The sequence below is a fragment of the Bufo bufo genome, chromosome 7 (genome assembly GCF_905171765.1).
Source record: "Bufo bufo chromosome 7, aBufBuf1.1, whole genome shotgun sequence".
Taxonomy (NCBI): domain Eukaryota; kingdom Metazoa; phylum Chordata; class Amphibia; order Anura; family Bufonidae; genus Bufo; species Bufo bufo.
In genome coordinates this window covers 14371667-14388648 of record NC_053395.1, presented here as the reverse complement: position 1 = coordinate 14388648, position 16982 = coordinate 14371667, and the positions used below count along the sequence as shown (strand labels likewise).

At 43.2% G+C, this 16982-nt stretch overlaps 1 protein-coding gene across 1 annotated transcript in view; it reads right to left on the bottom strand.

The window, feature by feature from the left end:
* Positions 1–16982, bottom strand: part of LOC121008695 — a 99034-nt gene that overhangs the window by 17795 nt on the left and 64257 nt on the right. The window contains exon 2 of the mRNA XM_040441392.1: positions 178–507. Within this exon, the coding sequence (XP_040297326.1) occupies positions 178–507 (330 nt within the window). The remainder of the gene's footprint in view (positions 1–177; positions 508–16982) is intronic.

The following is a 16982-nucleotide window of genomic DNA, read 5'->3' as shown; positions in this document are numbered from 1 at the left end:
CACAAGCAAGAAGCAGGGAGGTTACTGATGAAAAAAAAATCTGGAATATTTGAAATTCCGAATATATAGCACTATATTCTAAATATTCGCGAATTCTCGAAGTGCCGATAATCGTGATTAATATTCACAATTCGAATATTCGCGCCCAACATTTTATTATGAGGTGTTTTTTCTTACCTTGAATGTCCAGCCGGACTTCCCCCTCCTTCCTCTGTGAGCCGTATAGGACAGAGCATTTGTAAAGGCCGCCATCAGATAGCGCTAGGTTTGAAATTAACAGATCGGCGCCCCCGTCCCAGGCTCTGTCCACATAGGACAATCTTGGATTCGTTGTTGTCTCTGATTTGTCATCGACTCTTAAGACTTGTTTTCCTTGAAAGTACCAAGTTATCACAAGCAGCGTGCGGTCGACTGGAGGTTTATCCACGGTGAACGAGCACGGGATCTGCACATTTCCCCCCAGAAATGCTTTATGAGTGTTCGGGACAAAGAACCTCAAAGCTGCAACTGTAGACAATGAAAGAGGACGTATTGTCAGACGATTTCATGAAGATATTTATAATAATCCGCCTAGATATAATCAGTGCCGTCTTGTCCCTGTGTGATTTGCTGGCACCTAGGATAGGTTTGCACGTCTGCAGTTTCTCTTTTTGCAGTACTCCTCTCCCCTTCAATCCATACACGATAATAAGAGCGACATTAGCGTCCGAGTGTTCATCTTAATTGGTCTATCATTCACTAAGTGATTTTTGGCTCAATTCAATTCAGTTTACCTGAGAAGGGCTCAGATTAAGGCCTCTTTCACACTACAGTATGTCCATTTCAGTGTTTTGCGTTCCGTTTTTAACGGATCCGTTGTTCCGTTTTTTTGTTCCGTTGTGTTTCCGTTTCCGTTGTTCCGTTCCGTTTTTCCGTATGGCATATACAGTATACAGTAATTACATTGGAAAAATTGGGCTGGCCATAACATTTTCAATAGATGGTTCAGAAAAAACGGAACGGAAACGGAAGACATACGGATGCATTTCCGTATGTAATCCGTTTTTTTTGCGGACCCATTGACTTGCATGGAGCCACGGACCGTGATTTGCGGACAAACATAGGACATGTTCTATCTTTCCACGGAACGGAAAAACGGAAATACGTAAACGGAATGCATACGGAACACATTCCGTTTTTTTGCGGACCCATTGAAATGAATGGTTCCGTATACGGAACGCAAAAAACGGACCGCAAAACGGAAAAAAAAAAACGGTAGTGTGAAAGAGGCCTAAAGCCAAAATGCCTGTTAGGTTTCTTTCTGACAACTGTGATATGGGTGACAGTTGTCAGAAAGCTGACAATTTTTTTGCCAATTGCAGGTCCAACATCCAATATCAGAAAGAGAGTTTAGTCACCATAGGTTTCCATACAACTAATTTTAACCATAGTATAGGAGCCCACAAAAAAACACATATTACAGTCAGTGGTCAGGGTGTGATCAGAGAATTTTGTAAATTTTTTTGTGTGGAATTTTCGCTGCTATTTATTTGCTGTTCCAATTTTGCATAAATCAATAGCACAAGTGAATATAAGAAACATTCTAATATATCTTATTAGAGAAAACATCTGCCACTTATCAGCAACTTCTCTTCCCCCTGCCTCCTGAAATGTCCATTCACTCTCGGTTCACTTCACTACATTTTGTGTCTAGAGCTGAGGACATGGGTTGCTAGATGGCCGCTAGCACATCCACAATATCCAGTCCCCATAGCTCTGTGTGCTTTTATTGTGTAAAAAACCCGATTTGATACATATGCAAATTAACCTGAGATGAGTCCTGTCCCGGAGATGAGCCCAGCGTGAAGGAGCCCAGCACCGCCCCGCATCCTCAGAATCTCCTCCTTGCTCCCCGACATCAGCCGTAATCTCGCGATGTGCGAGCTAGCGCATGCACATCGCGAGATTACAGCGTTCTAGCGTTCTGACGTCGGGGAGCAAGGAGGAGATTCTGAGGATGCGGGGCGGTGCTGGGCTCCTTCACGCTGGACTCATCTCACGTACAGGACTCATCTCAGGTTAATTTGCATATGTATCAAATCGGTTTTTTTACACAATAAAAGCACACAGAGCTATGAGGACTGGGTATTGCGGATGTGCTAGCGGCCATCTAGTAACTGATGTCCTCAGCTCTATACACAAAATCCCGGTGACATGTTCCCTTTAAAGGGGTTATCCGAATTCTAAAAAATCCCCTCCATTGCCTGGGCCCCTCGTGTACATTATACTTAGGGTACTTTCACTTGCGTTGCCGGAACGGCCTGCCGGATCCGGAAAAATGTTTGAACACTGATTACATTTGCATCCGGATACTTTTGACAAATGTATTGAAATACCAGATCAGTCTCTCCGGTGTCATCTGGAAAAACGGATCCGGTATTTACTATTTTCACATTTTTAAAGGTCTGCGCATGCGCAGACTGGAAGAACGGATTCGTCAATGTGGCAATTTTCAATGCCGGATCTGGCCCTAATACATTTCAATGTAAATTAATGCCGGCATTCCAGCAAGCGTTTCCGGACACGTCCTCGTTCATATTCACACATCAGTGTTTTAGCACGGTCCGTGGGTCCGTGTTTTCAGCACGGATGCATGTCCTATCTTGGTCCGTGTTTCCGGATCCCTCACGCCCATGAGTCCGTGAAAACCACAGATGCAACACGGATGCCATCCGTGTTGCATCCGTGTTTCATGGATCATTAAGAAGAGATGCTTTGAAAATTGTTTTTCAGCTCTTCAGTGTCAGTGAAACACGGATGCCACACGGACAGCAAAAAACGGACACACGGACCCAACACGGAGGCATCACTGACCACCTGCTCACGGATTTCAGCGCGGACACCGATGTGTGAATGAGGCTTTATGCGTAGAAAATGGTCTAAATATAAGACAACTTGGAAGCCGTCTTACATTTAGAACTGGCGCTGGATACGCTGAAGGTATGGAGAGGCCTCCACTTCTTCATAACTTCAACGGATCCTCCGCCAGCCATGTATGGGACTTTACTAAGACCGACGTCCAAAACAATCCCCTGACCATGATACACGTGGAATCTCCCGTTTGACTCTTCCCTTTTAGTGCTGGGGGAAGGGGTTAAATATTAGATCTCGGTGGTTTATCTGTAACTAGCAGCCCTTGTCCTGCTCCAGACCTAAGCCTCACACAGATGGGACCTACATCGTGCGGAGGATTCCTGCCTGTCCTGAACTGTTATGCCGCTCGTCCTCAAGGAGTTAAATGCATTATATGAGATTAGAAAAAATTAGTTATTTTTTTTTTCCCTGCAAAAACAGAAATCCCTCCAGTTCACTGGTTGTGTCACAGCAAAGCGAGTTACCGTACACATGGGGTTAATGCAGTGAGAGACATCATACAAGGAGCTGGAGAAGCCAGGATCCCGGCTGGGACACACTGTACAGTATATTACATGTCACCATCCGCGCTGCAGACGTGTATTTCTGGCGTCACGCTGAGCTCTGTGATACTGTTCTATTCTCCATGATCTCCTCTCTGCGAACAAGATAAAATATAAAACATACCTGAATGGAGAAGGAGGACAACGCGTGAGGTGGCCATGATCTTCTGAACCCTCTACCTTTACTTTCACTATTGTTATGCAGACTGCTGGGAAAAACCACACAGAACTGCATGTGTTCTCCTCCATGTTCACCCGATAACGGAGGAAATCTGCACAAGAATACAGCACGCCGCAGAGTTTATGCCTTTTTTTTGCCTTCCTGCATTCAGACAACCATAGCTTTTTAACATTTTTGGTTTCAGCAGGAGAAGTTGTACATACTTACAGATACATGGAACTTAAACTGGTTTCCTGGGAGTTTTCTGTCGATGTCCTAACATCAGATCGGATGCGACGCCCCCACCAGTCAGCTCTTCAGGAATGATGCACAGTGGACACCGCTACATCCAAACAGTAGACCGGTTGGGGCGCCAGGAGACCTAAGGAAAGTCCCAGGAAACCCTTTTAGATGTATTACTGTGTGATCTCGTAGAGCATCCTAAATAAAGCATTCTAGGAATACGCATGGAATAAAATGTTGTTTGTTGTTTTATATACATTACATTTTCCTCTCAGGTGGCGCCCCCTTCAGGTCCATTTAGTGGTGGACTGACACGCCCAGTAGAGATCTCATGGACACGACCGTATGTATTTTGCGGTCTGCAAAAAACAGACCTGCGAAAAATACAGATGACATCCGCGTGCATTCCGTATTTTGCGGAACGGAAGAGCTGGCACCTAATAGAACAGTCCTATCCTTGTCCGTAATACGGACAATTATAGGACATGTTCTATTTTTTGGGCAGAACGGAAATATGGACTTACAGAAACAGAATGCACACAGAGTACCTTCCGTTTTTTTTTGCAGACCCAATGAAATGAATGGTTCCATATGCGGTCCGTAAAAAAGAACGGAAGGGACACAGAATTTAAAAAATAGGTTTGTGTGCATTAGGCCTAAAGCAGGTGGTGGTCCTACCTCTCGTTCATTCATCCAAACATCTAAGTTGATCTATATAATAGAAGTATATAGTTATAGCTCTCCAGATAGTGGAGATGGAAGGTTGGGGAGGGCGGTACATACATATATATTTCTATACACCAGGGACTATTTGCTATACACCAGGGGTTAATTGCAGTGCATCTTGTGTGATACAGGCGCTTCATGAGCTGCAGCTACCCGCAAAAAGGCAAACAAGTCCCAGAGATAGAAAAGTAAAAATCTGCTTTTTTTTTTTTATGTAGTATTTCATGGCAGCTAGGGATCAGCGAATCGACTTTGGATGAAATATCCAAAGTCAATTCGCATAAAACTTTATTTCAATACAGTATGGAGCAAGCGCTCCTTACAGTATTAGAATGTATTGGCTCCGATGAGCCGAAGTTATTAGTTTCCGAAGTCTCGTGATACTTCGGGTAATAACTTCATAAATTAAAGGGGTATTCTCATTTGATTAATCATAGTTTATTCTATAAAATGTCCCCCAACAAACTTTTTACTAAATATATATATTTATAAAAAAACTACTATTCTTATAATTGAAAAATTCTAATTTGTTGTCGATCAGCGCTGCCCATGGATACGGCCACCGCTCGCGGGCCGCATCCATGGGCCACACTTGCGCACATTATTCCCTGGTGATCTAGTGCCGGCCTCTATTCTCCTTGAGATCGCGCACGTCGCATGCGCAGATCTATTTTCCTTTGAGCCGCGTTGAAAATAGAGCCGCACATGCGCGGCTCCAATGCAGCGCAAGGGAATATAGATCTGCACATGCGCGGCCTCCCAATCACTTCATGGAAGGAAGAGACGATTGCGGACGGCGTGGGAGAGACAGCGGGGTGAGTATTTGTTATATATGCGATTGGGGGCAGATGGAAGCACTTGATGGGGGCACTTGATGGAGGCACTTGATGGGGTCAGATGGAGGTACTTGATGGGGGCACTTGATGGGGGCAGATGGAGGCACTTGATGGGGGCACTTGATTGAGGCACTTGATGGAGGCACTTGATGGAGGCACTTGATGGGGGCACTTGATGGAGGCACTTGATGGAGGCACTTGATGGAGGCACTTGATGGGGGCAGATGGAGGCACTTGATGGGGGCACTTGATGGAGGCACTTGATGGAGGCACTTGATGGGGGCACTTGATGGAGGCACTTGATGGGGGCACTTGATGGAGGCACTTGATGGGGGCACTTGATGGGGCACTTGATGGAGGCACTTGATGGGGGCACTTGATGGAGGCACTTGATGGGGGCACTTGATGGAGGCACTTAATGGGGGCAGATGGAGGCACTTGATGGGGGCACTTGATGGAGGCACCTGATGGGGGCACTTGATGGGGGCACTTGATGGAGGCACTTGATGGGGGCACTTGATGGAGGCACTTGATGGAGACACTTGATGGGGACACTTGATGGAGGCACTTGATGGGGGCACTTGATGGGGCACTTGATGGAGGCACTTAATGGGGGCCCTTGATGGAGGCACTTGATGGAGGCACTTGATGGGGGCACTTGATGGAGACACTTGATGGGGGCACTTGATGGGGCACTTGATGAAGGCACTTCATGGGGTCACTTGATGGAGGCACTTCATGGGGGCACTTGATGGAGGCACTTGATGGGGGCACTTGATGGAGGCACTTAATGGGGGCAGATGGAGGCACTTGATGGGGCACTTGGGGGCACTTGATGGTGGCACCTAATGGGGGCACTTGATGGGGGCACTTGATGGGGGCAGATGGAGGCACTTGATGGGGCAGATGGAGGCACTTGATGGGGGCAGATGGAGGCACTTGATGGGGGCACTTGATGGGGGCACTTGATGGAGGCACTTGATGGGGGCACTTGATGGAGGCACTTGATGGGGGCACTTGATGGGGGCACTTGATGGGGGCACTTGATGGAGGCACTTGATGGGGCAGAAGGAGGCACTTGATGGGGGCACTTGATGGGGGCACTTGATGGAGGCACTTGATGGGGGCACTTGATGGGGGCTCTTGATGGGGCAGATGGGGGCACTTGATGGAGGCACTTGATGGGGGCGGATGGAGGCATTTGATGGGGCAGATGAAGGCACTTGATGGGGCAGATGGAGGCACTTGATGGGGCAGATGGAGGCACTTGGGGGCAGATGGAGGCACTTGGGGGGCTGATGGATGTAGCAGAGCTGATGGGGGCACTTGATGGAGGCACTTGATGGAGGCACTTGATGGGGGCACTTGATGGAGGCACTTGATGGGGGCACTTGATGGGGGCACTTGATGGGGCACTTGATGGAGGCACTTGATGGGGGCACTTGATGGAGGCACTTGATGGGGGCACTTGATGGAGGCACTTAATGGGGGCAGATGGAGGCACTTGATGGGGGCACTTGATGGAGGCACCTGATGGGGGCACTTGATGGGGGCACTTGATGGAGGCACTTGATGGGGGCACTTGATGGAGGCACTTGATGGAGACACTTGATGGGGACACTTGATGGAGGCACTTGATGGGGGCACTTGATGGGGCACTTGATGGAGGCACTTAATGGGGGCCCTTGATGGAGGCACTTGATGGAGGCACTTGATGGGGGCACTTGATGGAGACACTTGATGGGGGCACTTGATGGGGCACTTGATGAAGGCACTTCATGGGGTCACTTGATGGAGGCACTTCATGGGGGCACTTGATGGAGGCACTTGATGGGGGCACTTGATGGAGGCACTTAATGGGGGCAGATGGAGGCACTTGATGGGGCACTTGGGGGCACTTGATGGTGGCACCTAATGGGGGCACTTGATGGGGGCACTTGATGGGGCAGATGGAGGCACTTGATGGGGGCAGATGGAGGCACTTGATGGGGGCACTTGATGGAGGCACTTGATGGGGGCACTTGATGGGGGCACTTGATGGGGGCACTTGATGGAGGCACTTGATGGGGCAGAAGGAGGCACTTGATGGGGGCACTTGATGGGGGCACTTGATGGAGGCACTTGATGGGGGCACTTGATGGAGGCTCTTGATGGGGCAGATGGGGGCACTTGATGGAGGCACTTGATGGGGGCGGATGGAGGCATTTGATGGGGCAGATGAAGGCACTTGATGGGGCAGATGGAGGCACTTGATGGGGCAGATGGAGGCACTTGATGGGGACAGATGGAGGCACTTGGGGCAGATGGAGGCACTTGGGGGCAGATGGAGGCACTTGGGGGGCTGATGGATGTAGCAGAGCTGAATATGCTGCTGTTCAGCCATAGTTCGAGTGGGGAAGGGAATAGACAGATGTCAATGCTGGTGAAAGAGAGAAACAGATGTAGCAGAGCTGTATATGTGGCAGGTCAGCATCAATGCTGGTGAAAGAGAGAAACAGATGTAGCAGAGCTGAATATGCGGCTGTTCTGACACAGTGCTGGTTGAAGAGAAAAACAGATGTAGCAGAGCTGTATATGTGGCAGGTCAGCATCAATGCTGGTGAAAGAGAGAAACAGATGTAGCAGTGCTGTATATGCGGTGGTTCTGACACAGTGCTGGTTGAAGAGATAAACAGACAAATGTAGCAGAGCTGTATATGAAGCTTTTCAGACCCAGTGCTAGCGGGGGAGTAGAATAAAGATGTAGTTGGGCTGTATAGGAAGCTATTCAGCCAAAGTGATGTTAGGGGACTGGAGACGACACATGCAGCTGAGCTGTATATGCATCTATAAAGATACATAGTGTAAGGTTTATACACAACTGGAGTACAGCTGTAATGGAAACAAATCTGCATCAGTGCTGGGGGATGGGGGTTGGTCAAGCTTTTGAGCTAATGTATAATATGGAATTATAGTTTTTGATGCACAGAATGGGTTTGTAAAAGATCAGAATGATATTTTATGTGTAAAACTGCATGACAGCCACGTGTTACTGTACGCTGAGCTCACTTCACATGGCTCTCTGAGTGACCATTCCCCTCACAGACACTGCAGGCTGCCAGACTGATGAGTCATACTCTTCACATGAACTAGCACGCAGGACTCAGCTCTCAGTGTGATGTCATAAGGAGGCGTGGCCGGCCTTCACTCTAGCTGCCTAAGCCCGCCCAGCCTTAGCAGCAGAAAAACCGAAAAGTGAACAGCTAGCTGGCAGCAGGTGAGGATGAAGTAGCAAGATGAGAATACCCCTTTAATTTCTACTGTTAAAATTGTTTTCAGTTCCAAGTGATACAAGGGCAGCTGCAGTCACCACTATGGGAGCCGCTCATACTATAGGGTAAATATAGGGCGTATGGACAAGATTTATATTTAATTTAAGGCCTCATGCACACAAATGTGCCGTTTTTTGCGGTCCGCAAACCTCGGATCTGCAAAAAAACAGAAGCCGCCTGTGTGCCTTCAGCAATTTGCGGAACGGAACGGGCGGCCCATTGTAGAAATTCCTATTCTTGTCTACAAAACGGACAAGATAAGGACATGCTATATTTTTTTTGCGGGGCCACGGAACAGAGCAACGGATGCGGACAGAACACTGAGTGCTGTCTGCATCTTTTGCGGCCCCATTGAAGTGAATGGGTCCGCATCCGAGCCGCAAAAAATGCGGCTCGGATGCAGACCATAACTACGGTCGTGTGCATGAGTCCTTACTCTTATTTTTATCTGTAATTGTAGTATTTGAAGTGTGCCCTACTGCTGCATTCACACACACTTTTTCCTGGCATTTTTATTGCCATTTATCTTTTTTTTACTGTGGCCAAATGTTCCTATAACACCTTCCCAGCCAGTAGGGAGGATATACAGTGCCTTGCAAAAGTATTCACCCCCTTGACTTTTTGGGTATTTTGGTGCCTCACAACCTGGAATTAACATGGATTGTTTGAGGATTTGCATCATGTAATTTACAGAACATGCCGACAACTTTGAAGATTTTTATTTTATTGTGAAGCAAACAACAAATAGGACAAAATAACAGAAAAGGTCAATGTGCAGAACTATTCACCCCCTAAAGTCAGTACTTTGTAGAGCCACCTTTGCGGCAATCACAGCTCCAAGTCACTGTGGATAAGTCTCTATGAGCAGTTGCCACATCTGACCTCTGGGATTTTTGCCCATTCCTCCTTGCAGAACTGCTCCAGCTCCTTTAGGTCGGATGTTTGCGCTTGTGAACAGCAATCTTTACGTCTGACCACAGATGTTCTATTGGATTGAGATCTGGGCTGTGTCTCGGCCATTCCAACACATTTACAGGTTTCCCCTTAAACTACCCAAGTGTTGCTTTAGCCGTGTGTTTGGGGTCATTGTCCTGCTGGATGGTGAACCTCCGTCCGAGCCTCAGGTCACACACAGAGTGGGACAGGTTCTGCTCAAGAATATCCCTGCATTTAGCACCATCCATCTTTCCCTCCACTCTGACCAGTTTCCTAGTCCCCCCAGCATGATGCTGCCACCACCAGGTCTCACTGTGGGGATAGTGTTCTTTGGGTTATGTGATGGGTTGGGTTTGCTCCAGACATAGAATTTTCTTTGATGGCCGAAAAGTTAAATTTTAGTCTCCTCAGACCGGAGCCCCTTCCTCCATACATTTTGGGAGTCTCCCACTTGCCTTTTCGCAAACTCACAACTTGCCTTAGGCTGCGTTCACACGGGCGAGATTTCCGCACGGGTGCAATGCGGTAGGTGAACGTATTGCACCCGCACTGAATCCCGACCCATTCATTTCAATGGGGCTGTTCAGATGAGCAGTGATTTTCACGCAACGCAGGCCCCATAGAAGTAAATGGGGTTGCGTGAAAATCGCAAGCATCCGCAAGCAAGTGCGGATGCGGTGCGATTTTCATGCACGGTTGCTAGGAGACGATCGGGATGGAGACCCGATCATTACTATTTCCCCTTATAACATGGTTATAAGGGAAAATAATAGCATTCTGAATACAGAATGCTTAGTAAACTAGCGCTGGAGGGGTTAAAAAAAATTAAATAAATTATTTAACTCACCTTAGTCCACTTGATTGCGTAGCTCGGCATCTCCTTCTGTCTCCTTCACAGGACCTGTGGTGAGCATTAATTACAGGTAAAGGACCTTTGGTGACGTCACTCCGGTCATTACATGATCCATCACATGATCTTTTACCATGGTGATGGATCATGTGATGACCGGAGTGACGTCACCAAAGGTCCTTTACCTGTAATTAATGCTCACCACAGGTCCTGTTCAGCAAAGGAGACAGAAGGAGATGCCGGGCTACGCGATCAAGTGGACTAAGGTGAGTTAATTTTTTTATTTATTTTTTTTAACCCCTCCAGCGCTAGTTTACTATGCATTCTGTATTCAGAATGCTATTATTTTCCCTTATAACTATGTTATAAGGGGAAATAATACAATCTACAGAACTCCGATCCCAAGCCCGAACTTCCGTGAAGAAGTTCGGGTTTGGGTACCAAACATGCGTGATTTTTCTCACGTGAGTGCAAAACGTATTACAATGTTTTGCACTCGCACTGAAAAATCGCGGGTGTTCCCGCAACGTACCCGCACATTTTCCCGCGACGCCCGTGTGAACCCAGCCTTATTGTTTTTAGCTGAAAGTAATGGCTTCTTCTGGTCGCTCTGCCATAAAGCCCAACTCTATGAAGCGTACGGCTTATTGTCGTCCTATGTACAGATCCTCCAGTCTCTGCTGTGGAACTCTGCAGCTCCTCCAGGGTTACCTTAGGTCTCTGTGCTGCCTCTCTGATTAATGTCCTCCTTGCCCGCTCCGTGAATTTTGGTGGGCGGCCGTCTCTTGGCAGGTTTGCTGTTGTGCCATGTTCTTTCCATTTGCTTATGATAGATTTGATGGCGCTCCTGGGGATCATCAAAGATTTGGATATTTTTTTATAACCTAACACTGACTTGTACTTCTCAACAACATTGTCCCTTACTTGTTTGGAGAGTTCCTTGGTCTTCATGTCAGTGTTTGGTTAGTGATGCCTCATGCTTAGGTGTTGCAGCCTCTGGTGTGTATATGTGAGGACAGATCATGTGACACTTAGATTGCACACAGGTGACATCATGTCACTAATTATGTGACTTCTGAAGGTAATTGGTTGCACCAGAGCTTTTTATGGGCTTCCTAACAAAGGGGGTGAATACATACGCACATGACAATTTTCTATTTCTAAACAATAGTTTTATTTAGATATTTTTCTCATTTCACTTCACCAACTTAGACTATTGTTTTCTGATCCATCACATAAAATTAAGGCTGTAATGTAACAAAATACCAAAAAAGTCAAGGGGGTGAATACTTTTGCAAGGCACTGTACATCACAATCACCCGCTAGCTCCCTGCATGGTGACATACATTTTTGTCACAGCAATCTCAGCCCAATTAATACACAGACGAACACCTGACGCAACTTCTGAAAGTAGAGAAAACGCAGCATTTAACCCCTTCAATGCTGTGACAAAGCACCTGTGGCTGCCCCCTGTGGCTGCCCCCTCCCGCCTATGGCCCACATACTTTTTGTAAAAGCGGCGAGGATGGTAGAGAAAATAAAAAATGCTACTTTCGTACAAACTTTCATACAAACTTGACACATTTTCCCCCCACTGTTAGGGTACATGCACACGACCGTATGTGTTTTGCGGTCCGCAAATTGCGGATCCGCAAAAAAAAATCTGTATGCCATCCGTGGTTTTTTTTTGCGGATCCATTGTAACAATGCCTAAAACGGACAAGAATAGGACATGTTCTATTTTTTTTGTGGGGCTACGGAACGGACATACTGATGCGGACAGCACACGGTGTGCTGTCCGCATTTTTTGCGGACCCATTGAAATTAATGGGTCCGCATCCTATCCGCAAAAAAAAGGGAACGGACACAGAAACAAACAACATTCGTGTGCATGTAGCCTTAGTCTAAGTGAGGGGTGCAGGAAATGATACGCAAACGGTAATGTTATCATCAGTGACGCACAGTATAGTGCTGCAATTTAATGCAACGGTGGCTTTATTCTGTTGGATAAGAATTTGATGCACAGATCGTATAACCGCAGGGGACAGGTATGAGATGTGAACAAGCCTTAGGCCTCTTTTACACAACCGTTTTTTTTTTTCGTTTAAGAGCCGTTTTTTGCGGTCCGTATACGGAATCATTCATTTCAATGGTTCCGCAAAAAAAAAACGGAATGTACTCCGTATGCATTCCGTTTCCGTATTTCCGTTCCGTTGAAAGATAGAACATGTCCTATTATTGCCCGCAAATCACGTTCCATGGCTCCATTCAAGTAAATGGGTCCGCAAAAAAAAGGAACATATACAGAAATGCATCCATATGTCTTCCGTATCCATTCCATTTTTTGCGGAACCATCTATTGAAAATTTTATGCCCAGCCCAATTTTTTCTATGTAATTACTGTATATGCCATACGGAAAAACGGAACAGAAACGGAAACACAACGGAAACAAAAAACGGAACAGCAGATCCATGAAAAATGGACCGCAAAACGGTCATGTGCAGGAGGCCTTAGGCCTCCTGCACACGACCGTTGTGTGCATCCGCGTCCGTTCCGTCATTTTTCACAGTTTAGCGGAGGTCCCATTCATTTCTATGGAGCTGTGAAAAAAAACTGATAGTCTTCCGTTTTTTTTCCGCGTCTGTGATTCCAGTCCGTCAAAAAAATATAACCTGTCCTATTCTTGTCAGTGAAAAACGGAGGACGGACCCATTCAAGTCAATGGGTCCGTCATAAAAAACGGATGCACAACTGGTATGTCATCCATGTCCGTGTCCGTTTTTTTCTACACGACTTTGGTGCAATAAAATTACACTTTTCATTAACCTTCCTTTTATTTCCCCTGTCAGACAAAAAAAAAGGAAGACACAGGGAAACACAACTGAAGCAAAATCGGACACGGACCACTGAAGCCAAATCACTGAAGTAGTAAGAGGGTATATGTTTCGTCAAAGTGACAGGTACCACGCCCCCTTTTACACGCCCCTTTTATATCGCTTGATATAAAGTTTATATCGCTTGATATTAGTTTTATATCGCATGATATTAGGTTTATATATCTTGATATTAGTTTATATTGGCACTTCTCAGATGCCTGCTAAACTGCATATCACAAATGTCTGTAAACATATTGCTTAATTAATGATTTACCAGACCCATGTCCCCGGAGCTGCCGTACAAGGTCGTGACACCTGTCAAGTACATCAAAGCACAGCTTTTAGGATAGGCCACAGACTGCATTCTTGTAATCGATACGGGTCTAAATGACTTTTCTACAGACATGCTCATTAAAACATCTGGACATTGCCACATGGCTGTTTTATAAATAAATTTTGTAATTTTATATCATCTCATAACTCGTTTACAACATTTAAGTTTTGATATAAAGCTACCCAGTTTGATATGAATTTGATATGAATTTATATCATTGTTTGATATAAAGTTTATATGGCTTGATATTAATTTTATATCGCTTGATATTGTTTGATATAAAGTTTATATCGCTTGATATTAATTTTATATCGCTTGATATTAAGTTTATATTGCCTTATATTGTTTGTTATAAAGAGTATTCGTCCATTAAGGTCTTACCACTTCTGCCAGCTTCTTACTACAGAGGGCAACATCCCCCCAGACATTCTTCTCAGATTACTGTTAGTGCTAAAACAGGATGCTGAAGAGAGACAGCAACTAATGAATGTGCTAATAGTTGCAACATGTGTTTTACAACAGGACCCGCTGATATAAAACAGGAGACAGTCTGTGCATGGTTAGCACAGAGAAACGTATCCCCGTACATGCATAGGTCTATCCAACTATCTGGCTATATCCAGCTATCTGTTATCTATCTATGTATCTATACATCCATATACCCCATCTATCTAAATTATATCTATCTATTAGCTATCTATCTTTCTAGCTACCTATCTATAGTCTATCTATCCATCTATCTGTTTTCTATCTATCTACATATCTATAGTCTATTTTTCCATCTATCTATCTATTATCTATACTTCTATCTATCTATCTATCTATCTATCTATCAATTATCTATATTTCTATCTACCTATCTATAGTCTATCTTTACATCTATTTATCTATCTATCTATCTATCTATCTATACAGCCATATACCCCATCTATCTAAAGTCTATCTATCAATGTATCTACCTATCTATCCTTCTATCTAACAATTATCTATCTATCTTTCTATCATACCTAGCTATAGTCTATCTTTCTAGCTATTTCTATCTATCCATTTTATCTATCAATCTATTTTTATCCAGACAACTGTCTATCTATCTATCTATCTATCTGTCTATCTATCTATCTATCTATCTATCTATCTATCCAACTATCTATTATCTATGTATATATACATCCATATACCCCATCTATCTAAATTCTAGCTATCAAACTTCTATTTATCTATCTATCTAACTGGCTGTCTTTCTATCTTTCTTTCTATCTATTATCTATCTATCTATCTATCTATCTATCTAGCTATCTAACTATCTAACAAATGTATCTGTATATCTATCTAACTGGCTGTCTTTCTATCTATTTTGCCTATCAATCTACCCATTTATCTAACAATTTATCCATTTATCTATCTATCTATCTATTTCTAACCATCTAGCTACTATAACATGGCTAGCTATCAAACATTTATTTACATTTCTATCAAACATCTATTTATCTTTCTACCTATCTAACTGTCTGTCTTTCTATCTATGATCTATCTTTCTATCTATTATCTATCCATCTTTCTATCTAGTATCTATATGTCTTTCTATCTATTTAGCTATCTATTTATCTAGCTTCTAATATCTATCTAACTTCCAATCTTTCTATCTATTTTCCTATCAATCTATCATTTTATCTAACAATTTATCCATTGATCTGTCTTTCTATCTATCTTTCTATAAATTTTTTCTATCTATCCAGCTATCTAAAAATTTATCCATTTATCTATCTATGATCAATTTATCTGTATATCTGTGCCAATATAGACAGACAAACCCCACCACTCTGTCAATACACAATTTGAAATGTTTACACAATACAAAATTTCAAAAATGTTGTACAATATGCTGTAAAAATGTAAAAATGATCAATTTATCCGTATATCTATCTATCCCAATCTAACGTTTCAATAGATAAATATTTTATCTATCTATATACCTATCAATCTATATAACATTTTATCCATTTATCTATCTATCTTTCTATCTATTTCTAACCATCTAGCTACTATAACAAGGCTATCTATCAAACATCTATCTATTTACATTTCTATCTATCAAACATCTATTTATCTATCTATCTAACTGGCTGTCTTTCTATCTTTCTTTCTATCTATTATCTATCTTTCAATCTATCTATCCATTTATCTAACAAATGTATCTTTCTATCTATCTAACTGGCTGTCTTTCGATCTGTTTTGCCTATCAATCTATCCATTTATCTAACAATTTATCCATTTATCTATCTATCTATCTATTTCTAACCATCTAGCTACTATAACAGGGCTATCTATCAAACATTTATTTACCTTTCTATCAAACATCTATTTATCTTTCTACATAGCTAACTGTCTTTCTATCTATTATATATCTAGCTTTCTTTCTATCTATTATCTATCCATCTTTCTATCTATTATCTATATGTCTTTCTATCTATTTTAGCTATCTATTTATCTAGCTTCAAATATCTATCTAACTTCCAATCGTTCTATCTATTTTCCTATCAATCTATCCATTTATCTAACAATTTAGCCATTGATATGTCTGTCTATCTATCTTTCTATCAATTTTTCTATCTATCCAGCTATCTAACAATTTATCCATTTATCTATATATGATCAATTTATCCGTATATCGGTGCCAATATAGACAGACAAACCCCACCACTCTGTCAATACACACAGCAATGTTGCAAAGTTGTATTCATTTGAAATGTTTACACAATTCAAAATTTCAAAGTGTTGTACAATATGCTGTAAAAATGTTTAAATGCTCAATTTATCCGTATAGCTATCAATCTTTCTATCCTTCTATCAATCTATCTATTTATCTTTCTATCAAACATCTATTTATCTTTCTATCTAACCATCTATCTTGCCACTATCTTGCTAGCTATCACATATCTATTTATCTATCAATTTATCTATCTATCTATCTATCTACATATCTAGCTATCTACCTATTTGACTATTTATCTAACAATTTATCTAGACATCTATCTATCAATTTATCTATGAACAATCTAACTATCTGCCTATCGATCTATTTTATCTATCTTATCTATCTATGTATCTAGACATCCATATACCCCATCTATCTAAATTCTATCTAACCTTCTATCTATCTATCAACTATCTATCTATCTAGCTATCTTTCTATCTACCTATCTATAGTCTATCTATCCATCTACCTGTTTTCTAGCTATCAATATCTATCTATC